The 26,193-nt window shown below is 39.8% G+C and overlaps 3 protein-coding genes across 13 annotated transcripts in view; all 3 read right to left on the reverse strand.

Annotated features, from left to right (window-relative positions):
- Positions 1-8,661, reverse strand: part of LOC306832179 (RNA-binding protein Musashi homolog 2) — a 259,288-nt gene extending 250,627 nt beyond the window's left edge. For all 10 annotated transcript variants that reach the window (XM_079356626.1, XM_079356633.1, XM_079356634.1 and 7 more), the window contains exons 1-4: positions 8,452-8,661; positions 8,077-8,117; positions 7,699-7,780; positions 7,048-7,132 (exon numbers count right to left, since the gene is read on the reverse strand). In XM_079356626.1, the coding sequence (XP_079212752.1) occupies positions 7,048-7,132; positions 7,699-7,780; positions 8,077-8,117; positions 8,452-8,513 (270 nt within the window). In that variant the 5' untranslated portion in view covers positions 8,514-8,661. The remainder of the gene's footprint in view (positions 1-7,047; positions 7,133-7,698; positions 7,781-8,076; positions 8,118-8,451) is intronic.
- A 9,268-nt stretch (positions 8,662-17,929) lies between these two features.
- Positions 17,930-21,688, reverse strand: LOC306831937 (oligodendrocyte-myelin glycoprotein-like). 2 transcript variants are annotated; one of them, XM_079356247.1, is made up of 2 exons: positions 21,393-21,688; positions 17,930-20,423 (listed from the first exon to the last, which is right to left on the reverse strand). In XM_079356247.1, exons 1-2 carry the CDS (start codon positions 21,398-21,400, stop codon positions 19,076-19,078), a joined length of 1,356 nt encoding a protein of 451 aa, XP_079212373.1. In that variant the 5' UTR covers positions 21,401-21,688; the 3' UTR covers positions 17,930-19,075. The 2 variants fall into 2 exon arrangements, with proteins under 2 accessions (XP_079212373.1, XP_079212372.1); XM_079356246.1 differs by having other exon boundaries at positions 17,930-20,426.
- A 1,420-nt stretch (positions 21,689-23,108) lies between these two features.
- On the reverse strand, positions 23,109-25,754 carry LOC306831433 (uncharacterized protein). Its single transcript, XM_079355541.1, has 2 exons — positions 25,622-25,754; positions 23,109-24,276 (listed from the first exon to the last, which is right to left on the reverse strand). Exon 2 carries the CDS (start codon positions 24,266-24,268, stop codon positions 23,507-23,509), a length of 762 nt encoding a protein of 253 aa, XP_079211667.1. The 5' UTR covers positions 24,269-24,276; positions 25,622-25,754; the 3' UTR covers positions 23,109-23,506.
- Positions 25,755-26,193: the final 439 nt, after the last annotated feature.

Genomic DNA, 26,193 nt, shown 5'->3' on the forward strand with positions numbered 1-26,193 from the left:
CTGAGACATGTTTCTATAATGTCCAATGAATTAAAACATTAAAACACAAATCAGATCATAAAATATTCAGAAAGTAAGTCTAACATGGTACATAACTTCAGTGAAGCTGTGTGGTTATCATGTGGCAGCAGTAAAGCACTCTATTAGGAACCCTCGAGGAAATATCTTTATCATTGAAACATCACAAGCAGCGCATACAAAGTTAACAGCACATAAATATCAAGAAACCTGACTTGGAGCTGAATGAATGCTCTGCGCTGAATATCAATGTGCTCCACCTCCTAAACACTGGTTTTATTGGTTGCCAGATTAGCTGCACAAACTGGGGAAACTCGCACAATTAAGCAGTGAAACAGTTCACCTTTTGTTCATTATTGTCCTCCTGAGAAATGGTCACTGGGACTTTAAAAAAAAAAAGAAGTGATTTACAAAGAAATAGACTGAACTTTGATGTGTTTTTTTGGGGGGGGGGGTTTTGGGGATGGGTTGCAAGGCAGAATCAATGACTCTAAAACCATCTATACTATTATTAACTGTATAATGCACTGGCTATCACCTGAGGTGATGTCATTTTCAAAGGGCTTTGCAATTACAGCATGGGTGCTGTTTCCAAAGGACCAATCATCAGTACCTAACAGAGTTGAAACAGTTCAGCACAAGGCCACAGATAGTGACACTCTAAAAATGCACTACTGCTGCTGAAGGATGGCACAACACTGTCCTCTGTGTCAAGACAAGAGCCCTCTCCACATGCGGAAGGAATAAAAACGGTTTCTCCCTCGAAGCGCTGTTGGTTATGCGCTCACACTTATTCCCCTTCATACGTGACCGTGAACGAGACATTTTTCAAATGAATAGTTCAGATACACCTTTGTTACATGATCAAACACGGAGCAAAAAACGGAATTTCCTCAAGACATCATACTGTACAACCTGATATGTCAATGTAACAAATGAGTACAGAAAAAAAGGAACACACCCCCCTCATCTTTTATCTTCCACAGCCTTTTACTACGAGGTCTCTAAGGGCCGCTTCTGCATGCCACTGTGGGAGATCAGGGCAAAGAAACAGCATATATCTTAAGTTCACATCTTACAAAAGGATTTCATATATTAACGCGGCTCCTGGGTAAACTCTCTTCCTCTCTCTAAAGACAAACTGTATCTACACTAGCATGATGATGTGGTGTTTTAAGCTAAAAAGGAAAGGGGCTTATCAAAGCCCACAGCTTCCCCCCAACTTCAGAGTGGGAGCAGGTCCACAGGTGTGCGTTTGCGATACCAACGGAACAGGCCTGAAATTAAAACATAAATGTTTCATATCCGTGCTGTCAATCTTCAGTGAGCTTTTTTTTTTTTTTGTGGGGGGGGGGGGGTTTGCGGCGGAGTAACATCTCAAAAAGGTCGTTTCTTGTGCTCCTCAAATCAATTCCAGGGATTTTTTTTCCAAAGTCACGCTCAACAGGCATCATTTCTCCCCGAAAATATGCAACAACATTATGATAATAATCCAAATTTTCTGGTATTACACACAATATTAACGCTCCTGCCTTGACAAACATTTGATGGTCTGTGTGTACCGACAAGACATGGATACGGCACGAACCAATAACGCCCGCGTGTCAGCCATAATTAACCGCAGAAGACGGAGCACCTGCTGGTCTTGAATGAGAGCAAGTCAGAATTTAGCTCACTCATTCGACTTCGCCTCCGAAATCGTATGCGATGAATACGATTGGGATCCACCAAGAGCAGCTGCTCCCCCTCTGCGCCTTCTCACCTCCTTTCCCTCTGGGTTGTTTCCTGCCTCACCTCAAACATCCAAACTGCGAGCATAGGTTGACCTGAGGTCATTCAATAAAGGCTGGAATTACCCCTGGACTGTATAGAAACTGTTTATCTGACAAAAGACACACAGCATAGATGTTTGTAGGTTTTTACAGGTTACAATATGTAAAGATTGAAACCACATTTTACAGTGTCAGATTGTCAAGACAATTGGTTAGTTAGTCTTAACAAACTTAATCCTGCTTTATACAAAGCCATAGAAAAAATGAATATGGACTCAATGCACTGCCTTGAAAAGTCCTCAAATGTCACCTCATAATGCTAAATCTTGTTCCCGGCTTCTCCCGTTCATACCAGCTTGCCTTCAAAGATCGTCAGCGACAGATGCCCTGAGTTGCTTATTTCTAAACTGAACAAAGCATCATGAAAAATGGTAAATATGTTCTGAATTACCAGCATGTGTGTTTTGTAGCCTCAGGCTTTGCTTTCCCATATGTCTCATTCATCCTCGTCCGAGTGTTTTCATTACTGGACAAAAAAGAAGGGCACAGTGATGGAAAAAAAAAAAAAAACGTCTATCTGGGCCTGTCCTGGCATTTTGGTTGATGAGACATTGATTCTACAACTTTTTTAACCTAATCTAATGGGAAACTTCTGTGTGAGCTTTTAAGGTGACTAAAAGAAGAAATACTTTTTTTTGTTGATGTTATGTGTTGTGTTTCCCAATGCCAAAGTCACACTACTGTTTATAACTAGCATATCAACATTTCACTGCAACATAAATGAGCAAAACAAGAGGGACACATGGAGAATTTGGTATGATTTTCACTCTTACGGTATGCATACTATGACTCAATTTGTTCACAAGTCACACCACCTCAAGCCACTCAGTCCTTTCAAGGTTACAAGGGACAAAAACACTGGTAAGGATTCATTGGAGCACTGCAAAAAAAAAAAAAAAAAAAACCTCGAAGGTCTTGTATCAAAGTAACATCTGCAAACACATCAAGAAATATTCACATCTCCTGGACTGGCTCATTCTTTCGATTACCGCTGAGAAACGTTAGAGAGATAAGATGGATCATAATGCAATTAGATCTTGATAGTGCGGATGTTAAGATATACAACAGCACAGCAGATACAGCTCACTGACAAATAGCAAGGGGAAATATCAGACAGCTACCATAGGTCTGCTGTATTCTTTGCACGCTGACACATAATACAACAGCACGTTACTAGCTAGGATACTAGAGCTGCTTTTAGGCCAAGAAAATCTGATATATTCATATGGCTGCCGATGTGAGTTTTTTTTTTCTTTTAGCAGTTAAAATAAGCCTTTCGCTTCTCAGATTACGCAGAGAAAGGTGCACAATAGTTTGATGTTTTTTGTCCTGTGGCAATAAAGTTGAACCTAATCGGGTGCGATCTGTGCGAAAAAGTGAATGTAGTATTTAAAAATAATCATAGAACATGGAGCTTCAAGTGTCCACATCTGAAAAGATATTTACTCAAACTAGCATCTCTCTGATTGGTTCATATCGACCTGATAACATCGGCCAACAGAAATATCAGTCGGGCTCGACTGGAAATATCAGCTTCACATATCAAAGTGGTCTTTTGGTCCATTACACTGTCAAAAACGTATCTGATTATGGGACTCTGATGGCCTAGCGGGTAGGTAACCCCTCATGTACTAAGGCTATGCTGCTCCAAGTGGGCAGTCTAGGTTCAAGTCCAAGCTGTGGCTCCTTCCCGACCCGTCATTCACCACTGTTGTGCTCTCTGATTATCAACTGTAATGTACCTCTAATAAAGGGAAAAAAATAATGTCGTGTTAAAATGTTATGTTGTGCAGCAGACGACCTCGTTACGCCAGGCTCAGGTTCAAATCCAGCCATAGCGCTGCACATTTTATACCCCGCTTTCTCCTCCCAGTGTTTACTGTCAGCTCCTTCTCCAAAGCACTACAGCCTCAATTTACTTTTATAATAATGATTCTTATTATTGCAGGTCTATCAGTGTCAGTTTACATGCAACAAAAATCATGCTCTTGAAACAGTAATTAAGTCACACACAGATATAGTGCTTTGTTAAAAAAAAAAAATTAAAAAAAACATTTTAAATAGACTAAGCAAAAATCCCACTTGGTTATGTAAATGGTCATTTAGAAATAACATATTTGGGACAGTCTGGTAGCTTTAAGGGTTTCAGACACTGACCATGTAATCACAACATCCCCCAGTCGGCTTCAGCCAAGCCTCTCTTTCCCCTCATTTCCTGTCAGCCCTCAACTATACACTGTCTAATAAAAGCCAAAATACTTTCACAAAAGTTTCAAAAAATACACTTACTAAACGTGGGTTTGTAGGGAGAGATAATACGTGACACAGGTAATGAGAAATGTAATAAATACAGAAAGGTTTTGGCAACAAGCCCTGTGGGACTTGCCAATTAGGTAACTGACGACAGATGTGGAAAAAGTTTAGAGAACTTTGCAGGGGCTGCAGTAAGGCCACAACTCAGAGAAAATGATGATTGGATGTCAGAGCTTAAAATGTCACTGTTCAGCTCTCAGGCTGAAGTGCCGTTAAATCTTTAGAGTACGACACAAGTCTGACCAACAGGACCGACAGCCTGCAATAAGAGTGATGTTATATGTGATGGTTTGTGTAAATATTAGGGCAGGTAGAAATATTTGTTAAAAAAAATAAATAATCGATTCATCACTGAATTTTAACAGATAATAGCAATTAAGAGCATGTTTGAAATTCCATTATTTTGCATTTCGCTAAAAGTGTAGTTATGCTTTTACTTTGAATTTGAGTACTGTCTCGTGCTAAGGGTATTTAACTTCCAGTTTGGATAAAAAGGTGCTTTTATTTTGGAAAAAAATGAAAATGACTTCCGGTAGATTAAAGGATACCATAATAACCAAACCATGGAAAAGGTTCAAACTTGTTTGTTAACTGAGCTGCCCGGGAGTTGTTAAAAGTGAACTGAGCGATACAGACGCGCAGTAGTGTTTTTATTATCATCATCGTGACTACAGGGAGACGCTGCAATGGCTTTATCAACGGTGTGCCTAAAGGGACAAAATAGCTTGTGACTAATGAGTCCACATCAAACCTTGATGACGTAACACGTTAACACTGACAGCCCGAAGTAAAGACGATATGTAGCTGCAAAGCTTGAAAATCTTCTTCAGTGAAGCACAAAACAGAAGCAGCCTGCTACTGAAAATGGGAACAATTTCATACTTCTTAACTGTCTTCAGAGGAACAAGGAAAGAGTAAAACATTATTTCATAACAATACCATGACATATAGATTATTTTGCAGTCAAATGTGTGGTAAGTTTAACATTCAGAATAATGAGTATAGTCTTTTTCTGACTGGATATAGAACTACTTCGAAAAACAATGTATAATATATAGCATTATTATATGATTGAGAAAGAGGTTATCGGGTTCAATTGAACAAAAGATCTTGAGAACAAATACAAAAGACTTTAGAGTTTTCCTGTTGCTACTTCTCTGTAAGTGCAGGGCACTAATCCAACAAGAGCTCCATTTATGTTCAAGAACATTTCTATGTACAACCATCCTCCAAATGCTATACGCTGTCAAGCTGTCACATAGTCCCTCATTCAAAATGTCAAGCTTGAAGTTTGTTGCTCGAGATTCTACATCAAAGTATTTTGGTATTATTACCCGTGAGAGGAGCCCCTCGACTTGCTTCTGCACGCTCTCCTCCTCGGCTACTTACTTGATATCATCAGTCACACTTAATGGTCATTTTGCTGCTAAGACCCTTGTCTTCTCACTATTTTTTAATGAGGCATACATAGAAGGACTACCTTGAGTCTTTTTAACCATAATAACCATTCTCAGTAATAGAACTGAGAGAGACCACCGAGGGGCACGAAATATGGTGGGCATAAAAAAAAAAGCCCCTCGAAATGAAATACTTTTTTTGTGTAAAGAAAAAAAAAAAAGTCTAAAGACGTGCATCTTGTTTAAAATATTAAAAGCTCTTATTCAGTCCTTGAAAATACTAGACTTGTAAGCTCATATCGAGAAATTGTTCTGAAACCGTCTAAAAGCTCAAAGTGTCCTAATAAAAACAGAGCGGACACTTTACTGCAAACTTTGCTTTTGAAGGAGCTTGAAAGAATAAAAATTGGAGTGCACTCCAAAAACAGTGTCTCACCAGTGTGCCAATCACACTTGAGCTTAAAAATATGATAAGTTCAGCAAATAGAAAATGTATATTACCTTCCTTATCATACATACAGATCTGGAGTATAACAGTAAGCGTTCGTATTATTTACTTCCCCTAAAAGAAAAATCAATTTGTCTTTAAGGTATTCCTTCAACTATGCACTTTTACAACTCCATTTCTAACTCAATGTCTGCATGTCTGGATTTCCTGAAGTTAAATCCCACACAAATATCATTTCAGTTTTCTAATCCATCACTTACACGCATCACTCACAAATGACTGGCATCTCTTATTATGTATCCACTGACAAAAATCTAAAGGGAAGTATAATTCTGAATAGTTCAAAGTTTTTTTTTATTAACAAAAGGTGATTGTGTTACATAAATCCAGATGATTTCTTTAAGCGAATCGTGTTTTTTTTAATGCTCATGGATTCATGTTTAACTGCTACAAATAGATGATCAAGTTATTTTACAATGACCGTTTATTGTCTTTTTGTTTTTTAGATTATTTCTGCTTCTGTTTGGATTTACTTCGGTATCAATAAAGTATCTATCTATCTATCTATCTATCTATCCCCCCCTCCCTACTAACACTATCAGTGCATCTGGCGTGAAACAATGCAATGTCTGCTGGGTCAAACAAAAGCGAGACAGCGGGCCTGAGACAGCACGCCCTTCAGTGGAACATGAGATATGTGAACACACAGTGCACATGTGGCCTCAGCAAAGAAGGGGGCGTGTCAGCCCCATTCATCCAGAGAAGTGAAAGTGAACACATAATATTCACCCTGCAGTTGTGTTTTATTGCCAAGCTTCGCATTGACGGCACCATCATGCATTTAGCCTTCATGCATGACCTTGATCCACACCGCCTGTTAACTTTAGAAGGTGTTCCCCACACAAACACACACACACATACACACAAAAGGCCTGAGGCAGTCAAAAAGTCACACAGTTATGTCAGCATGCAGAAGAGTGCAAACACAAAAACAAGTCATACACATACTTATATAAGAGTGGAGAAGAAATTAACTCACCGTCTTTGAGTCTAATTCATGGTGTTGTTGAGCTAAGACTTTATCTACACTGGCAGCATCTGTAAACGTAACAAACCCAAATCCTCTGCAAAGAAAAACAAAAACAACAATTATTTTATAATGTCAAAATAAACAGATAAACGCTCAATAAAAATACGTTTTGCAAAAAAAAAAAAAAATGTTTTCAAACATTTTTACTTACAACAATGCACAACATTATGGTAACCTAATATTCATTTGACGTTAATATTGTTACAGCATTTGTGTTTAAATATATTTATAATCCACATTATAAACGTCCTACGGTACGTTTCAAACAGTCACTGAGGACACCAGTTCATAATTTGCTCTGAAACAATGTGAGACGACACTACACCAACATTGTGCTGCAGTCACAAAGTCAATGTCAAATTGCATTCGGCTGCAGCTTTACAGCAGTGAGCATTTAAGCTTATCTGGCTTGCTGTGAAACCACACGCAGGCGCGCGCGCACAGAGGGACACACACGAACACATGCGCGCGGACACTGAGACACACACACACACGCGCGCACGCGCGCGCACACACGCTGGATTAACACTAAACACGGACAAAGTAAGCGATATCGCTTCATGCAGAGGAAAGGAAAAGTAAGAAAAGCCGTCTGTTTACCTTGAGCGTTTTGTCGTGGGGTCTCTCATCACCATACATTCTCTTATTTCTCCGAATTTACTAAAATAGTCTCTAAGGCTGTCTGTGGATAGAGAAAATATGTCGGGTCATTTTGACAGAACATATGGGCACATGCTGTTGTCACTGTATTTCAAAAAAACACCCCGCGATGCGCATAGGGGTCGAATAGAGGACTTCAGATGGACGGAGATCAAAAATAACATCGTGCGCACACACTAGTGAGATATCCCATACAGTACACTATTGCACAGTGCACATTTCGCACATACACCGTCAGCAGCTCCACCGAGCACTCAGTCACAGCGACAAAACAACAAGAAATACTGGATACGTTGTAAAAGAGAATAACAGTCTCACCTGGTGAGGTTTGCCAGCTGAGGCCACCGATAAACATTTTACTGTAAGGGGAAAACACAACAGAAGTGAGTCCAGATGTCAGTTCGGCCATTTTGACGACTAACTACTTCTAAAAGCGACCTTAAAGGATAAAGGAAGACTATGAAAACACATTCGCGCTTGGTAATTACAGTCTATCTACATGAAAGGGGGAGGCTACTCTCGCTACAAAGCTCCAGGTCTTTCAAACTGCATCTGGAAAGAGAGACCCGTGCACGGTTTAAGTGCGTACTGTGGGGACGAATCCTGCACGGCAGTCGAAGTCCTCTCCAAGATGTTGTAACATGTAAAAAAAAAAAATCGTACCTAAGGATTAAATTTTGAAAAGATTCTTACCCCGGGTCATGTTGTGAATCATTTAGGCTTCCGGATGTGGCTTGACTCCCGTCTCCTTCCATATCTATTTCAAACTATAGGCTGGGACTACAGTCACAGTGACAGACACACACAGATACGGCAGGAGATATGCAAAGCCCCGCTATGAGAATATTACTGAGCCGGGAACGAAAGCGTCACACGTGGGATCAGCTCAGCCCCCTGCTCCCTCCTCCCTCTCTCGACACGCTCTACCTTGGCCCACAGGGGGCGGAGCCTGCCTCTGTCACCTAACCAATCCAATTGACGTCAATTCAGGCAATCTGCAAACCAATCCTCCGATTTGTCATTTAATTAAGCAATAAGCCAGTAGAGGTAAATGTGGGTTATTGCTCATCTAAGTCAGTGGACACACACAAATAAAATAAAAACTTTGTCTTACAAATGTTGTGTTTAGTAAGTGTTGTTTACATATTGTAATTCACACGCGAAGTAGACCTTTACAATGCAGAAAAGCGTTCTTTTTTGATCGATGAGAATTGTTTGTAATTCTTCCGCCTTGCAATATAGTCCCCCAGTCACATACAAAAAGTAGGGCAATCCCTTTAACATTGTCATATTCAAATTACCATTATTGTTATTGCACGGAGGTGTTTCATGTAGATAAAAGTATAATTCAATTCAGCGAAAAGTTGCAACAAAAAAAAAGTGGAGAACGTGATTTTTCCTGTTTTATTTGAAAATTTCAAATGGAGCGCTGAAGCTGAGTTCTTCATGATTACTTTATAACACAATACAAACATTATTATTGAACCTTTTGAATCTTCTTATAATGCATTTTGCTCCAACAAGGGAGTTTAGCGTTTGTTCTCACACATTAGTTTTGTCCTATGACAGCACTTTTATGAAAACTCAAGCAAGTTCAGAGATACATCCACGCTATTGTGACAACAATGAAGGTTGGAATTTATTGTCATTGTTATAATGTTGTTCAACTGAAAACTTTCAAATACAGCTCAGGGTGTGCAAAAGATTAGATAAAGAAATATAATAAAGGGGGCTCATTTTCATGCAGTGATATGGGCTGATTATTAAAGAATTTCTCCGGAGCCATGCAATCTGTGTTCAAGCTGGTTCAAATCTTGCAGAAAAAGATCCCTGAGCAACGTACTGAATCTCTGTAGCTGACCCTGATGTCTGACCCTTAACTGCCCTATTCATTATGAAAGCCAACAAAGTCTTTTCCTGGTGAGATCAATAAAGTATAGTATGCATACATGCGGTGGGGTAATTATAGATCTTTTCATGTAGATGACCTATAATGAGCTTCCAGGCCTGCCCTGTGCACACTGTGAGAGGAGATTAGCTGCCTCTGCCCCCTCGTGACCCCAAAGAAGAAGAAGAAGAAGAAGAAGAAGCAGTGTAATGAATGAATGAATAACAGAACATGCATGACATTTACCGTGGGAAAACACTTTTGATGTATATTATCTGCAAAGCATGCTTTAAGTAGTACAATCGTTTATACTAATTATGTTTTATACAACACATTGTAAATATGTATCCAGACAAGACATGTTATATAAATGGAGTTTTCATGAGAACACTTGCTCAAAAAAAAAAAAAACTCATCAGGAAACGTGACTAGTGATCTTATTTCATTATCCGCATTCAGTGGAGTTTTTTTTGAATAGGCCTGTGTGCTCACTGTTCAGGGTAGTACCAGAGGGAATGTCTTATCTGGCCATGCAGCATGTTTTTGAAACAATGACTTAGATAAAACCCAAATAACAACACGTTTGGCAGTTTAACAGCTAAAGCTATGTCATTAGTTAGGGGGAACTTCACTTTGCAGCTGTCTGTATCTCAAAACAGATGCATTGAAGCAGTTATTTGACGCATAGGAGCGCTAAAGAAAATTGAAATATGACACCTGAGGTGAAACTATCCCGTACTTTTTACAAAATATGAACGATTATTTTACATTTCCTGTTATGAGGAGTATCGTCCAACAGCTTGAGCCTTGAATGTGAGAACAAGGAAATCATATCCACTCATGCAACTGCAGAAAAATAAGAGGAAAGAGGGGGGGAGGATATAAACTGATGCTGAATCCGAGCTCCGAGGAACAACAGGCTTTAAAGCCCATCACAAGGTGTGCAAAAATCACAGTGGATTTATCACATGAAGAGCAGCTTCTGTTTTATGCTCAAATAAAAACATTGGGGTCCCAGGTTTTCACAGTGTGCTTGTGAATTGTTCTGTATTCATAACATTGTTATCATCGCTTTTGAAACGCGACAGAGTTGGGGCGTAAGGTGTGACGTTTCAAAATATCAGCTCAAGGGTTGTAACAAGATTTGAACCTTAAACAATCTGACGGCAAAACAGACATGCCTTATCATAATAAAGATCAAAACTCTCGCACGACTCTCAACAGCCATATAGATTTCATGGAATGTTTCACATTTTATGGCCCAAAAAGGGTTCTTCATAGTTCAAGGTTTGGAACCGTGGATCTTCTACATCTCATCTTCTCAAGTGATTGAAGGAGAAACATTTATAGATTTTTGAATTAGCTCTTACTCCTGGCAGCAACAGCTTCCTAAAAAGGAGACCAAAATGTTTATTCTTCTATAGGTGCCATGACAGCCCTGCTGTACGAGCAGTTACGAGTTCACCGAAGAGGAAAAAGAAGGATTATATTTTCTAGAGTATGAACAAACAACACTTTGAAAGCTATGCAGGTCTCATACTTACATCATCATAGCTTGGAGAATTTGTTTATTATTTTTTATTTTTAAATCTGGTAAAATAGAGCACTGTTTGCTTAGGTGTTGGCGCACACATCCCATGTATGGAGGCTGTAATTCTCTAGGTGAGCGGCTCTGGTTCAAATTCCACCTGTGACTCCTTTCCTGCATGTCATTCCCCACTCTCTCTCTCTCTCTCTCTCTCTCTCTCTCTCTCTCTTTCTCTCTCTCTCTCTCTCTCTCTCTCTCTCTCTCTCTCTCTCTCTCCCTGATTTGAACTCGGTCCACTTTCCTATCTCTACCATGAAGCCCCCCCCCCAAAAAAACAACTCTTTAAAATACTCTCTATAGTATTTGACAGCATGAATATTTTTGAAGAAAAATAAATTCCTGCTTTTTACTCATCTCACCTATTATAAATAATTCACTATTTACTTTACTTTCTAGGTTTTCTGAAATCCTCATGCTGTATTATTGACATGGTAGCCTGCATTCAGTGCTGAAAAGATGAACCTCTTCTCAATAGGGAGGAAACTGAGCATGCAAAAATGCTTGTAACTAGCCGAGCCTTTGCATGAAGACTGGAGGATTTGGGTATTGAGAGTGAAGTAAAATTGATAGTGTGTGAAAGAGCTGTGGGGAAAGAGAAAGCGAGAGAAGCAACAGACTTGGTGGCAGTGTTATGAGATGCTGTTTTGAGAAGAGGCATCCTGTTTCCTGCAGTAATCTGTTTTGCACCGAATCACCTCTTGTACAGAAGCTTTGCCTGACCTTGAAGAAATTGTGATGCATTACTTTGTGTTATCTGTGCATTAAAACACAAAAGAATATTCAGTCTTGAAATGACTTTAGCCATTAATAATGATACTAAAAACACACAAATGTATGATATTTAAATGATATTTTGTAATCAGCATGTGTTTAACGCACAAACTGACACGTGAAAGAGTCCAATGTGTATTGATTAAACACTAAAAGAGAGATCAGAAAAGTGCATTTGTTATGCATGTTATTCAAACACCCTAGAGGTATGTATTTTATCCTTTGTATTTTATGAATGATTCCATATTGATCACTGTGGATTGAGAAATGTGTGCTTTGCCCAGGAGGGCCTATTACACTGAAATCCAAAATCCAGAAGGAGGCTGTCGAAAAAAGAAAGAAAAAAAAGCCGCAGATGTGAACAAATTGTCTCCCTCTAGTGTCCTCTTCTCCTTTCTGCTTCTTCTTTTTTTTGTTAAGCTAAAGCACATCTCAGAGTGCAGGGGGAGAGCCAAAAGGAAACATGCATAATTGACAGGCCTATTTCAGGAATTAGCCATCCACCAAACCACACGTCTACCTGCTCTTTCATCTTCCTCCGGAATAACTCAGCAACCTGAGGAGGTCTATATCCTCCATTTAGTATTTTTTAACCATAAACTGGTGGATTGAATTAATAACATGTCTGCTCTCACCATTAATGTGCATGTTTTTACAAATGGTGGATGTGTTTTAACCTTGCTGACTAACCATGACATGTCAGGATTGCAGGGAATGTGTACAAGCTTGGTACAATTGTCATCACACAGAGAAACTGTTTGAAGTCAGATCAGTAGGCAGGATGTTCTGGTGATGAGTGATTTCACTCCCCCCCTTTTATGCCCTCTGTTACTACGCAGATGAGTTAATTAAGCTGAGCCAGAGGCTACACACTAGCATCCCAGGTAGATGTGCTGCTGTGATATTCAGACATCCTAGTTATTAACAAAATTCAAACTGTATTATTGAGTTTTTGAAGATCTTTAATACATTAGGCTCCCAAATGCTCCCAAATTATCCTTGCAAATTTTAAAAAATTGAGATATTTCCTTGAGAAAAATGCACCTGAAGGTAAGATCAAATAGCTTGCAGTTACCCTGAGGATCACAGATTTGCACAAATGTGTGCAACATATGCTTAGCAAATTCTACAATTCAAAAGATTTCGTGATACATATAATCCCTTCTAACAAGACCGAGCTTTTGATGTGCAATTTTGACCTCTGAAGTAAAAGCCAATTTGCATTTGGGGCTCCTCAGACCAATCAGGTTCCAGCACAAGTGGAAGATGACGACATCATTTACCTGCTCCACTGGGCTGGGAGATAAGCTTGTGCCCCTGCTGCTCCCCGGGATGTTCTGTCTGCTGTTTGGAGAGAGAGCTGTGTGTTACAGATGATGACGAGTGGCATTAAAGCAGCGCGAGGAGCCATCACATCACCTGTACAGTCAGCAGAGTGGAGAGAGATGTGCATGTTGGCCTTTTGGAGAGCTCTGCCAGGAGATGGTAAACCTCTTTCCCCATAAGCAGCCTGAACATGACAACTGTCTTGCTCATGTTAGACATATTCTTTTTCAGGCTTCTATATTTAGAGTCACATTAGTTCTTAAACCAAACAACAATAAAGCAATATTGTCAACTCCACCAGTGTAGCCAGTGATTAGCCAAAAAGAACGTTAGCCAAGACTTCCTTTAATCAGGCCATTGTTTACAGTCTAACTAGCAAGTTTTTGACCATAAACAAAAAGCCAACTCGTCTACAGCTGACGAGGGAGCAGGGCTTCCTTTACAGCCATAGAACTCTCCACCCCTTTAGCCTGGACTGTTTACCTGCGTACTGCCAAAGCCCACCAAAACCCTTAGACTGTATAAAACAGCCTGAACCACTAGTGGGAGCTGTGCTACACTGCGTACAAATTCGGCATCAATATGCAGAATCTGTTGGTAGAGGTTGTTCCAAGGTAACATGATTGGAATTTACTCTACGGTCATTTGCTGTCAATGATGATGCACTAGCTATAATAATTTTCACCGATGTGCCAATATCTCAGTCAAATAATACAGTGAGGCTACCCAATCAAACATTTTATTGTTATTCAGTTTGCAAACATATAGAAAATGTGCATCTAATGAAATGTAGGTTCCAGTTTCATCGCCAGAAAGTCTGCCAGTTAAACATCACACTTAAATACTGTTGGTTATGGTAAAGGTTCATCGATGTCCGAGGTAATTACACTTATTCGTGCTTTGTTTTTCCAGGAAACACTCATAAATGCAGAAAAGTTAGAGACCTTCCTGCCGTTCATGGGAACGTATCCCTTTTTTGTTGCTTTTATAAAAGCAGATTTAACAAGTATAGTAGATTTATTCTTCAAATGACATTATGACACATTTAATATTACAATGTTTTTGCATGACAAACTTAGCTTTAGCCGCAAGAAGAAATCTGATAAATGTTTTTGTGAGGCTATACCTTTCTTTGTTTGAATGTTTATGTTCTTATTCATTCAATCTTCCAGAGGCTGCGATAACCAAGCCCTCAGGAACACCATGTGGTATTCTCTGTCGTCTGGGTCATTCTTTGTTTTGCTACGAGCCAATCCTCTCACCCTCCCTTTTGTTTTATTTTCCCCTAACTGGCTGCCACTATATATTCTCTCAGTTGCCAACCACTTCTTATTCTGCATCCACTGACCTTAACAGTGACCTTGCCTTGTTCGTGCCATTGAGACGAGAGCCAGAAATACCATATCCTCAGCTTCCCCCCACTATGCTGCAGGCTAGAATTTTTGCCTGTCTCATCAGTCTTCTGGCTGCTGGAGTACGCCTTGTTATTTCTTTCCCCCACATTCTTACACATTTTGCTTTTCAGCTGATCACTGCCAGAACTCAAAAACATTGCCCTCGACTCAAAGGCATGGTGAGCCTTGGCATATAGACCCAAGCTGTCAATACAGATTAGGTTTATCAGATAAACTTTATCTGCAACATTGGAGCGTCCTTTCGTTGGGTAGCAGCCTAATTCTGGGGTACAATTGATACTGTGACGTAGACTCGAAGGACAGCGAAATTAAAAGCCATTGTTTTGTTTTTGTTCATACAGGCTGCAGTGGCCTTTTCAAAGCATGCTGCTCTACCAGTACGGTCAGCAATAATGTGCATCACATGAGGTGAACATCTGTTGGTTGCTGGCCTTTCACCACACTTAATGTGTCATATAGGCATGACATTGAGACGTTTTAGATGAATGATATAATAATTCATACAATCCTGTAGCTGTTTAAACTAGTTATTATCTTGTTATATTAAAATTCCAAACAGTCACATCTGCATTATTTAAAAAAAAAGGTTTCTGAAAGTAATGTCCCTAATTCTCTATTAAGACAACTCTCTTAATAGAAAATAAGTAAACATTCAAGATTTCTGATATTAATATCTTGTTTCTGAGAGATTTCTTTTCTATTAGTTGATTAGAGACTTGTCAGGGGATCTCCCTCTGGCCCTTAATAAATTTAAATTAAATAAAAGCATTAGTTGCACGTTTAGACGAGTGAATTATTGATGACTGCTACAGCTGAAATCTCAAATATTTTGATTCAAAGGGAGGTTAAGGGGACACAAGAAATATGCATTTCAGACATAAATAAGATTTTTCTCTAGATGTTCTGTGCCCTTTTAAGGGGCATGGTGTGTAAAGACTATCCTTTTTAATCGTGTGGGGTAAATATTCATTTCAGTCTCACCACCACAAGAGGGCACTTTAAGCACATGTAATCAAATGAGGAACTGACGTCATCTGTGTTTATGTATCGGTGTCTCTGTGTGTATTCAGGTTCTGAAAGTGACAAGGTGCCTCTTGTGTTTTCCTTTAAGGGGTGGTGAGTCAAGAAAGGACTCTCAGGTTCACCACATATACAGTCACTTTCTGGCAGCTCTTACTGAAGGGGAACAGCTCGCAGGCTGTTTTCTGGATGCCCTGCTATTTCTGTAGATGCAGTTTCAGAAAGAGTTTCAGTGACAAACTTATTCCAAAAACCTGTCAGCTTGGTGACGAGTCTGCTTTGTGAGCTTTTAGCTTTTTTAAGCAAATCTGTTGAGATAAATCAAGATACATGAGATATAACTCTTAAAAAAATAAAACGCGGCATAACTCTTTGCAAACACATTAGTGTCTTTTTATATACCATGTTATTCCAAAGTAAATAGGGAATTCAAGGTGTAGCATTATGAGAGGGCAGGAAAAAAAAATACTCTGAGGGGGAGACTGATTGTGTGCAGCTGAAAGAAAGCAGATCACTCAAAACAAGCCAGGTGGAGGAATGAAGAGTGGAGGCATGGCAGCAGTAAATGATGCTGGCCCTCTACACCTTGTCAGTTATTAGTTGACACCAGAAGAGAAATCTGACAAAGCTTTGTGTTGTCTACTGAGAAAATAATTGGCAAGCAGGTCAGTTCACTGCTGACACCTCAGGAACTTAGAAAAGATGTTTGTAAGTTCTGCAGCTGAAGGAGGAAGCAAGATAAGTATATATTAGGCCTGTCAGAAAAATCTCATTTTTTGATCGCCGTTAATCCCTACATTTTAATGATTAATTAGGTTTAATCAGATTTTTAATCCCAAATTTGCCATTCCCTTATTTCGCAGATAAAAAAAAGAAAAATAATCTTTTACTGTTTTTTTGCTGATTCTGTACTTGCTGTTTAAATTAAATCAGCTTTTATTTTGAAATACATTACAACAGTAAAACATTAACATTAGCACAACATTAACCTTACCACAAAAAAAGGAACTTGTTACGGATCAAAAACTAGATAAAAACAGCTGCCGTAAAAGAAATGGTTAAAAAAGTTAAACGTGATTGATTGCAAGTTAAAACAAATGTATGCATTATGTTTAAGTCTTAATTCATCGTTATAAGGTAATGATGCAAAGCAAATTCCTACTGGAACCTTATCCTTAATTTGTCTTATCAAGTCCAATAAATTGGGTCAAATTTATAATCTAACTACAGTAGATGTGGTTAGATTTTTGTTTGTAGGTTTGAAAGAAATCATCAATTTAGATGGGCCTATTGGAACAAGCTTGATACACTTTTTCTTTATAATTAACAAGTGTTCAGAGAAAGGTGAAAGTATAAAGAGAAACTGTGAGGGGAAATGATAACTTTCATATAAAAAGCAACCACAACTTTTGTTTCTGTTTGGCTTCTGCTTCTCAGCTAGAAATACAGTGAATTAATTTAGCAGGTGTTCAAGTTTCCGGTAGACAGACTGGCGTGAACATTATGATCTGTAACCTGGGTTCTCTTTTTCTTTTTCTTTTTATTCCATTTTAAGAATTGGACAGAACTGTTTTCCAAATCATTCATTGTTCTTCTGTTTCCTACTTCCACATAACTTGATTTCAATAAGCCCTGTTTTTATACGAAATCAGGTTTGACCTCCAGCCTAGTTAGCAATATGTTAACTCTAAAATGATTCTCTAGTCTGTGCCTTGTCCTCAGATGTTGCTGCTTGTCTCGTGTTCTAACCTATATGAGGACATCTATAAATACCTAAACAAGTGTGTTTAACCTGTTCTCTGTTCCACAATATGTTTTGCATTTAGCCAAAGACTTGTTATCGATCAACTGATAAGACTGTTTTTGTCTGGACAGTTTCCAGGTGTGATGAACAGTGAAGCAAGGTCTGAAGTCTGTTTGTGCTTACTGAACTTTCACTCAGTGAAAAAAAAACTACAAAGAAAAACACACAAAAAAAACCCTATATTTGCTGCTGTCAAAACTGAATAAGTCACTGTTCGATGACTTTAATTTGTATAATTGTTTAAATCTCCTATGATGGTTGAAACAGATATCAAAGGTGCATTGAAAAATAAGCTATGTAGTCAAAGTGAAGCAAGTGTGTAGAAAAAGCAGTGAAGTTAAAATTCACAGAGTCATCGGGAAGTGTAAACAATGCACATTTTATTTGACTTATTAGAAGTCAATTCCTGTTAGTTTTGAAATGAAATTTGCTGAGATGCATGTCCTGTTCTTTTGGCACCTTAGTCATCTTTCTAACTTCTAATGTGAAATCTGTAGGCTACCTCTTTTTACCCCAAGTGCAATGAGGAATATCTTAACCTTTCATCTAAATAAGCTGAGAATGTCTGAGATTTAATGCTCTGCTGCACTATAGCAATAGGTTAGCATTCCTGGAACGTCAAATCACCATGCAGATCATTTCCCCCGGCATCACTGAATCATGAAGGACACTCAAGTCTGAGATGTGATCAAAATACAGAAGCAGCACTTTGTACTGACAGTTTGTAAAAACAGTGTTACAACATTGTCCATTTGTTTACCTTGTGCTCCGAGAATAAGCTGTTCTGTATTTGTCATGATACGTTTTTTACACACACTCTGTCCCCAGGACAAAATAAAGCTCTTCTGGTAAGAGGTTTTAGCTGATACAAGGAACAAGCAGGCAGGCATAAAGGTCATATTTTAAAATAGAGTTACAGCAAGTGATTATCAAATTTGGGTTTCATTTTTTTCTCTTAAAAAGAACAAACAAACAAATAGGTGAAAAATTAGTAATTTAGAACATGAACGTACAACATCAGTACAATCAAAGCAATACATGGAAACTTTGCATGGAAATTCCCACCCCAAATTAAATGTACCATTCTTTGTAGGTCATACCAGTGTCCTGTTTGAAAGATGGTGTGGCTGCACAAGTCCACAATCCTGAATGTATAGTGCCACCATGTGCTAACATCTATTTATTACACGGTCGTTTGGAAATTAATTAACAAGGCATTTGCCTTGAGAGTTGTAAAAAAGAGCTTTTAAAAATTGTAGCTCATTTATTTTTTCAAATTAATCATGAGAGCAGAATCCTTTCATTTACAGCCAAACGTAGGAATTATGACACCAAACTTATTATACTGCCTTTGTACAGTAAGGGGCTTTTTGCTGTGGCATCTTGCATATTACGAACAAAACAGAAGTTGTGTTCTTGTGCTAATTTTTTTTTGTTTTTTTTGTGCTGTGAATTCAGACTTAACACCAAACTGTGATTTTTTTTTCTCCAAAATGTGTTCTCCTTCATAGGACTTGTTGAAGAAAAAGAAACAGAAGCCCCAGGTAGTTCATGAAAGTAATTAAGGAGTATGTAGAACAAGCTGGGGTGCTGTTGTTGATGCCCCGAGGAATGGACTGATTGTGCCTCCTCACGCTTCTGGTGCGAAGCGTGGTTGTTTTTCTTGTCTGTGTGGTGGGGCTCACTGTAGTGAAGAACTGGTTTGTCATGTCTGCACTGACGGGTGTTTCGGCAATGATGTTGGGGTCAGAAGCAGAAGACGTGTCGGTGGTGTGTAGGGAATCGCCGGTTGAGGCTGTGACAGAAAAGTGATTAGTAGTGAGGTGTGGGCTTGTTCTACTGGGTGATGAGGTGGAGAAACTCATGGCTGTGGTTCTGAAGGTGTTGTGCTGTGTGTTCCAGGACTCTTTGGGGGTGTTTGGAGTGCTTACTGACAAGTACCACCAACCGGTGACACTAGCTTCTGAAGTCGTGGAGCTCGGGTCTTGAGCGCTTGCCGCCAGAGGGGGCAGGTTGTATGAGGCAAAGTGCCAACCTCCGGTCTTGCTCGGGCGAACCCCTCCACAGACAGGCTGAGTTTGGCAGGGGCAACCCAGGATCCTTGCAGGGGTGCGCTGCGACCAGGAAAGTAGGTAGTAGATATCTGCATGAAGGTGACAGTCCCAAGGGTTATCACCAAGGTTGATGACTTTAAGTGAAACCAACTTGTCAAACACTCCAAATGGCAGCGAGGAGAAGTGGTTAGCGTGCAGATAGAAATGAGTCAGCTTGATTAGCCGGTCTAGAGATCCTGGCAGCACCTTTACAATGAAGTTGTGGGAAAGGTCAATGGTCTCCAGGTGTGCAGGCAGATTTGTGGGTAAGGTTCTGAAGTGATTGTGACTTAAGTTTAGCATGCACATATTGATCAGGGTATTATTGATAAAGATGGCCCGCTCCAGCTTGTTGTTGGAGAGGTCAAGCATTCGCAGATTCCACTGGTAGACAGTGTCGTTCTTGTCCAGCAGCTGGATACGGTTGGAGGAGGCGTAGAGATTCCACAGAGATCGAGGCAAGCCAGTTGGAAGATGGCTCAGCCGATTGTGAGACAAATCAAGGAAGCGTAGATGAGTGTACGCAGAGAGCTGGCCATCCAGGTTGTGGAACCGGTTGTGGGACAAGTTGAGGGAATGTACATTATGCTGCAAGCCATCGGGCAACTGTCTCAGGCCCCTCCAGGAGCAGTCTACCTCCCGGTGGCTGCGGCTGCAAGTGCACATGCTGGGGCACGCTGCAAGGACACGCATACCCAACAAGAGCATGAGAAGGAGATCCAGAAGGAGCTCATGATAGGAGAGCTTTAGTAACACATGCCTGCTGAAAGACAGAGAAAGAGAAATGGATTTTACTGTTCCCTCTTGCACAAAATCCTTGCAATCAAATAAGGCAAAAGTACAGTGCAGTGTGGTATTACTGAAGAAAAGTATTTTGAAAGATGATGAACACAAGTGCAGTGAAATCAATTGGTTTTTTCCCCCCATTTTTATCAGAAAGTGAATCTTTCAGACCAAGTTGTGGTGGGCCAGTAGTTTAGAATGTCCACCTTTTTGGTAACTATTTCGTACAGCATGGAGGATTTGAACTGCTCTCTTTTTTTGTTCGTGAGTTGTCTCGCATGCAGCATAAATTGCCGACAGTACGTCTGAGATGCAAAGCAACGACAGCTGTATAAAACTTTTGTCATTGTTTCTATCAAGCTCCACCCTCTGCAGGATATCTCTCTAGCTCTCTCATTGAATTGTACAGTCACAGATAAGCTGCTCAATGTGTGCTGCACATACCTGCATTGCACTGAGATACAAACATTCACAAAAAAAAACTAACCCCCGCCCCAAACCCTGTAGGCTGCCTGCAGGAATGTTTAAAAGGGATGCTTTGGCAGAGCTTTTCAAAGAAATGTGAGTTCTGTTTATATTCACCATTGACAAAGGGTAGAAACATGCCCTTTTCTTTCGCGGATAAACAGCTGACCCGATCTGTTAGAAGATATTTCTAGTCTATTCAAGAATATCATCAATCACAGAGCATGAGAAATCCCTGTAGTCATTTTCCCTGGCATCAGTTTGTGTCTTCAGTCATCAGAGCAGTCAGTCCCAGGCTCCCAGAGGAGGAGAAGTAGCTCAATAGATGGGTTTTATTAATGACTCCACAGAGAACTCATGCGTCAGCTGCTGCAAAGGCAAGCAAAGACGCGGCCAGGAGCTTGACACTGCGGTGCATGTAAGCCAGGGTGTGGCAGAATGTCTGCATAAAAATAGTGTTTGAATTATGTCCATAACTCACCTTCTCATCTTATCATTCCAGTCACTTTCTCTGCTCCTTTTTTTTTCCTCCTCTTCCCTCTCCTCTCCTGCTTTCAAGCTCAGGACCAGCTGCTGCTCGGTTTGAAGATGACTTTTTTTTTTTTTTTTTTCCAGCGCCTAATAGAATTTGACCCCTGCTCTCGTGTCCAGCGCAGGTTTTCTGAAGTTGTCCCCTCTGCCTGGCAGTTTGGTCCCTTTGTCCTCTCTGCCTGTTATAGAGATCTATTGTATTAGAGCGATCTAGCACTACTGCAGGCTCTGGATTTACTCTGTGCACTCGAAGTGAGGGAGTGCTGGGGTGCTGGTTGGGGATAGTATTGGGGGTTGGGGAGGGAGGGAGGAGGGGGGGGGGGGGGTAAGGAGAAATGTGCATCACAGGGTTGTCTCTGCACACAGGGCTGCTGCTTAGGAAACTCCTCTCTCAATTATCAGGATTTCAGGATTTACTTTGGCATGCAAAGTGACTAACTACAACGATTGTTGTGGTTAGATTAGTTGCCCGATTTCAGTCCTGTTTGCACTCAAAATAATTTATAATCTTATCAACTTAATAGATGTTTCCCCTCTCAATTTTGCAATTTAGAAATACCCTGCTGTAATTGGTAGTTATTCCTCCTTCTGTAAATGTAGTCGATGCCAAAAACCTCTTCAGGATTTGTTGCAGAGCTCCCATTTGCTGCAGCTTCCTATTTGTAATCAGCAGTACATGCAGCTCTAAATTCTGTGCTGCATTGCTGATATAATTACCTTCGATTCTATGGGATAGTTTAACAGGGATACCGATTGTGTTCTGGGGAATCAACTTCTTTTAATGTGAAGAAATAAAAGCAATGATTTGCATCACTTTGGAACCCAGTTGTAATCACCCACAGCCGAGAGAGTCCTTGCTCTTTTATTTTCCTCTCTTATTTTTCGTACAAAACGAACCTCTTTAGCAATATGTGTCCTACTTCCTCACTCACCTTTCTTTGCAAATTCGTCTCTTGCGTCCCTATTTCCAGCAACTGCCTGCACTTTTGATTTAAACAAATGTTTCCTGGCATTGCCCCTTACAAGAAGCCTTTTAAAGTGAAACTCTCATTTCCTCTGTTACCACAGAATGCTATGCTGCTGTAGCAGTTGTTTGCCGTATTCATTGTAAATGCCTGATGCATTGAAATATGTGCCTGGTCAAATATTTGTTATATACTCTCTCTGACGATTACTTTTACTGCATCCCATCTCCCATCTTGCACCTCACATAGAGCTACTGCAGCTCAGAGAGCTCCGAGCTATTAGAAGTCGAGCTGGAGTTAGAGCGGAGGTTACATTGAAAGGGGAACAACTGTTCTGACTTTTAATGAAAAGCGTATATCCATCATGACGTCACACAACTAAGTAGATAAACAAATGTCAGCAAAAGGCGGTGGATACAACTCAATACTGTTTAAAAAAGAGGTTTATTGTGCAGCTTTGTCAGCGCAGGCTGAGGTGAAAAGAGCCTTCTTTCCTGGTCGAGAGGGACTGCCCGGAAGAGGCACAGACTCTGCTTGTTAATCAAGCAGAGCTCTCTGACTCTGACGCACACACACACACACACATACCTACACACACACACACACACACACACACACACACACACACACACACACACACAAGCACAGCCAGTAAAACGGAAACAGTTTCATCTTACAAAAGGGTTAGACTCATAGACTCATTTGACAATCTATGGTTTTATTCTTCAGCATGTAGCAAAATATTACAATGACTTAAATCCATAGTTTGTCGACAAGCATCTACGGCACACACCAACTTGCACGAAAGTCTATCCGAACATTCACATATTTTAAGATATAAAAACACACAAATAGCAGAAGATATAAGGCACCAACCACATATTTTAAATGTCCAATGATTACTTAGCTTGACAGACTTATAAACACGTTTTTATAAACTTTCTGGAAAGTTCAAAGCATAGTTGTCGGGAAAAGTTGGCATTTATCTGAATTAAAGGTGTTAAAACAAGAGGGGAAGATAAGGCAGAGGCTCCGTGTACACACAACCACACATGCACACACACAACCACACACACACACACACACACACACACACAGTTTACACCACATGCTTTGCTTCCTCTGTGCTCTCAGGGGACGGGGCTGCTGTGGCTTCAATGGCCTCCTCTTTGGGCTCTGAGGAGGGTGAACTTTCACAGACGGTTACAGCGGTTGTTGCAGCCTCCTCACTTTTGGTGGCGTCTCCTTCCTCCGTCTTGTTCTCCTCCTCCGTGTGTTTATCCTTGTCTACCTTCTCCCCTTCTTCCTTGGTGGTGCCGTTAGCCCTCTCCTCCTTTGTTTGACTCAGGTCTGACATTAACACGGTTGTCTCCTCGGGTTCTTTCTCGGACTTGCTTTTGTTCTTCTTGGTCGTTTCCATCCAGTACTCAGAGGTGCTGATCAGGTCAGCGTTGCTGCTCAGCTCCTTGATGTGCCTATTCAAGCGGCACACCTTCAAAGCCAACACAAAGGTAGAGAGTAGTAGAATGAAACAGAGTATGATCAGTCCACCTGACACGAGGAACACCTGGAGACACTCCTTCTTGAAGAACAAACTGTCAGGTGGCGTGGGCTTTGGGACTGTGACTGGGTCACGTGGCGTGCTTTGAACAACTGCTGTTGACTTAGTGATCTCCACTGTAGGCTTAGTTGTTCTGCTCGCCTCAGTTTTACTGGTACTACTGCTGTTTGGAGCAGCCGGGGAATTTGACAGAGAACTTGAGGAAATGGTGGTGGCATTATGAGAACCGCCGTCTTCAGCTTCACTCAGTTGTACACCCACAATTGCTATGCAGCACATCAGGAAGAGGAAGCAGTTCATGTTGGAATCTGAGAAGATGTGTAAAGACAGATTATTTTAACATGATAAAATACAAATTGAATACAGCAGAGCATAGGAAGAAGCCAAGAAACAGTAACATCTTATATAAAATCATTTGGACATACACTTTATTTTGAAGGGGTTTGTGTTTTGGCCCATTTATTACACTAGTTGAATGTGCTTTTCATAGTATCATGTACTTTTTTTTTTTTTACATGTATTTGTATAAATAAATAAATACAAATGTAAATTGTATATCAGCATAAATATTAGTCAGCTTCATTTTAAAGATTGTGTAAAATATATAGATACATTTATAAATTGAGCTAACTCATTTTGAAAAGTCTAATTTTAATAGAACATTTTAAATGAATTATGATTCAACATTTTAGACCAATCTTCCCGTCATTGATTACCACTTACATTAACTGGAATTTAATGATGCATGGTGGGTGAGCCTGAGAAACGTTGTTTTCTTTTTTCAAAAGTGTTAACTATCATTATTAAGAGTATTCTGAAAGACCATTTGTTTGAGGTCTAGTTTTTAGGTTTGAAAGATGAAATAAAATAATAGAAACAAAGATTCAGTGTACATCCTTGTATTTCCACTAAATATCTAAAGTCTTTATTTTGCTTCTACTTTAATTTAGAATATAACTGCAGTAGCATACTGCAATAGTGTTTTGCTTTTATTGTGTAGGACAGGAGATGGACTAGTAAACCAGAGAGAGAGGGGAATGAAATGCAGGAAAGGAGCCACAGATGGGATTCGAACCCGAGCTGCCTGTTTGAAGAATTAAAACCTCGCTCACGACATCATAGGCATTCTGCCCACCATGCATGTAAATGTCATCTGAAAAAACACAGCTTACAGTGAACAAACGTGGTATTGCTTCCTCACCTCACTTCTTTTATCGGATAGTTTTTCAGTATTTTTTCAAGTATTTTATATTTTTCTCATAATAAGTCAGTTTGAGAGAATCATTTTAATATTCTCGCGCTTACAGAGGTTTTCAATTTTCAGAAACCTTTGTCAGATTCTAAAATTGTTCGAGGCGATATTTGTTGATGAAGTTGTTCAGTCTGATCCGTAGACTGATTTCCTCTCATGAAGAATTCATGATAGACCTGTTTTCTATAACCCCGTGTTTAAGGATGCTTGTACAAAACATCAAAAAGATCACCTTTTATGATCAGAATTTAGGACAGGAGCATCTTACAACGCTGAATACAAATGTTAACCAGTATTACTCCATCTATCAGTCTGAGTTGTATCCTAAAATGTTGTCCTTTGGTCCACTTGAAATTATCTAAAGGTTTCAAAATAAAAGTATTGATTAATTAGTCACTTACATTCTTGGTGATCTTGTTACAGCTCCAATAATCGTGTTGTGTGCCTGTGAAGTGAGATAAACGGTGTGAAGTGACCGTGAGACAATGACAGCTGTCCGAATTAGTGGCACACTCGTGGTTTACTTGTTCCTACTTCTCTATTTAGTATATAATAAGAAAAGGAAGTGGTTTTGATATTCTATTCTATGCTTTAGCTGGTCACGCACACATCTGTAAGTGGGGCGGGGTGTGGAAACGATAAAAAGCTGAAGGTATGCTTAATGCTAACTTCCAGTAAGATTTTTTTCTTTTCTTTTTGTCTTAAGCTTTTGGGAGATTTTAACATACTGTATATATTCTGGAATTTTTATGTAAACGTTTGAAGTCTGAAACCCTTTATAACAGTTTTATTTAAACAATACCTATGAAGTGCAGAACACAATTCTACAGTGCTCGACCCTAAATGTGCATGACACTGACACCACTACATGGCTGTAACACCACAAGTCAAGCAGCACATTGCACTTTGCTTTGTTTTGTTGTCTCTAAGGCCTGTTTTGGGTTTCTCGATTCAAAAGCGTTGATGCTGACCA

The sequence above is a fragment of the Symphodus melops genome, assembly GCF_947650265.1.
Source record: "Symphodus melops genome assembly, chromosome: 11".
NCBI classification, from domain to species: domain Eukaryota; kingdom Metazoa; phylum Chordata; class Actinopteri; order Labriformes; family Labridae; genus Symphodus; species Symphodus melops.

Excerpts from the sequence above, each read along its gene's own strand:
- LOC306831433 (XM_079355541.1), bottom strand. The coding sequence starts at position 24,268 with ATGAACTGCTTCCTCTTCCTGATGTGCTGCATAGCAATTGTGGGTGTA.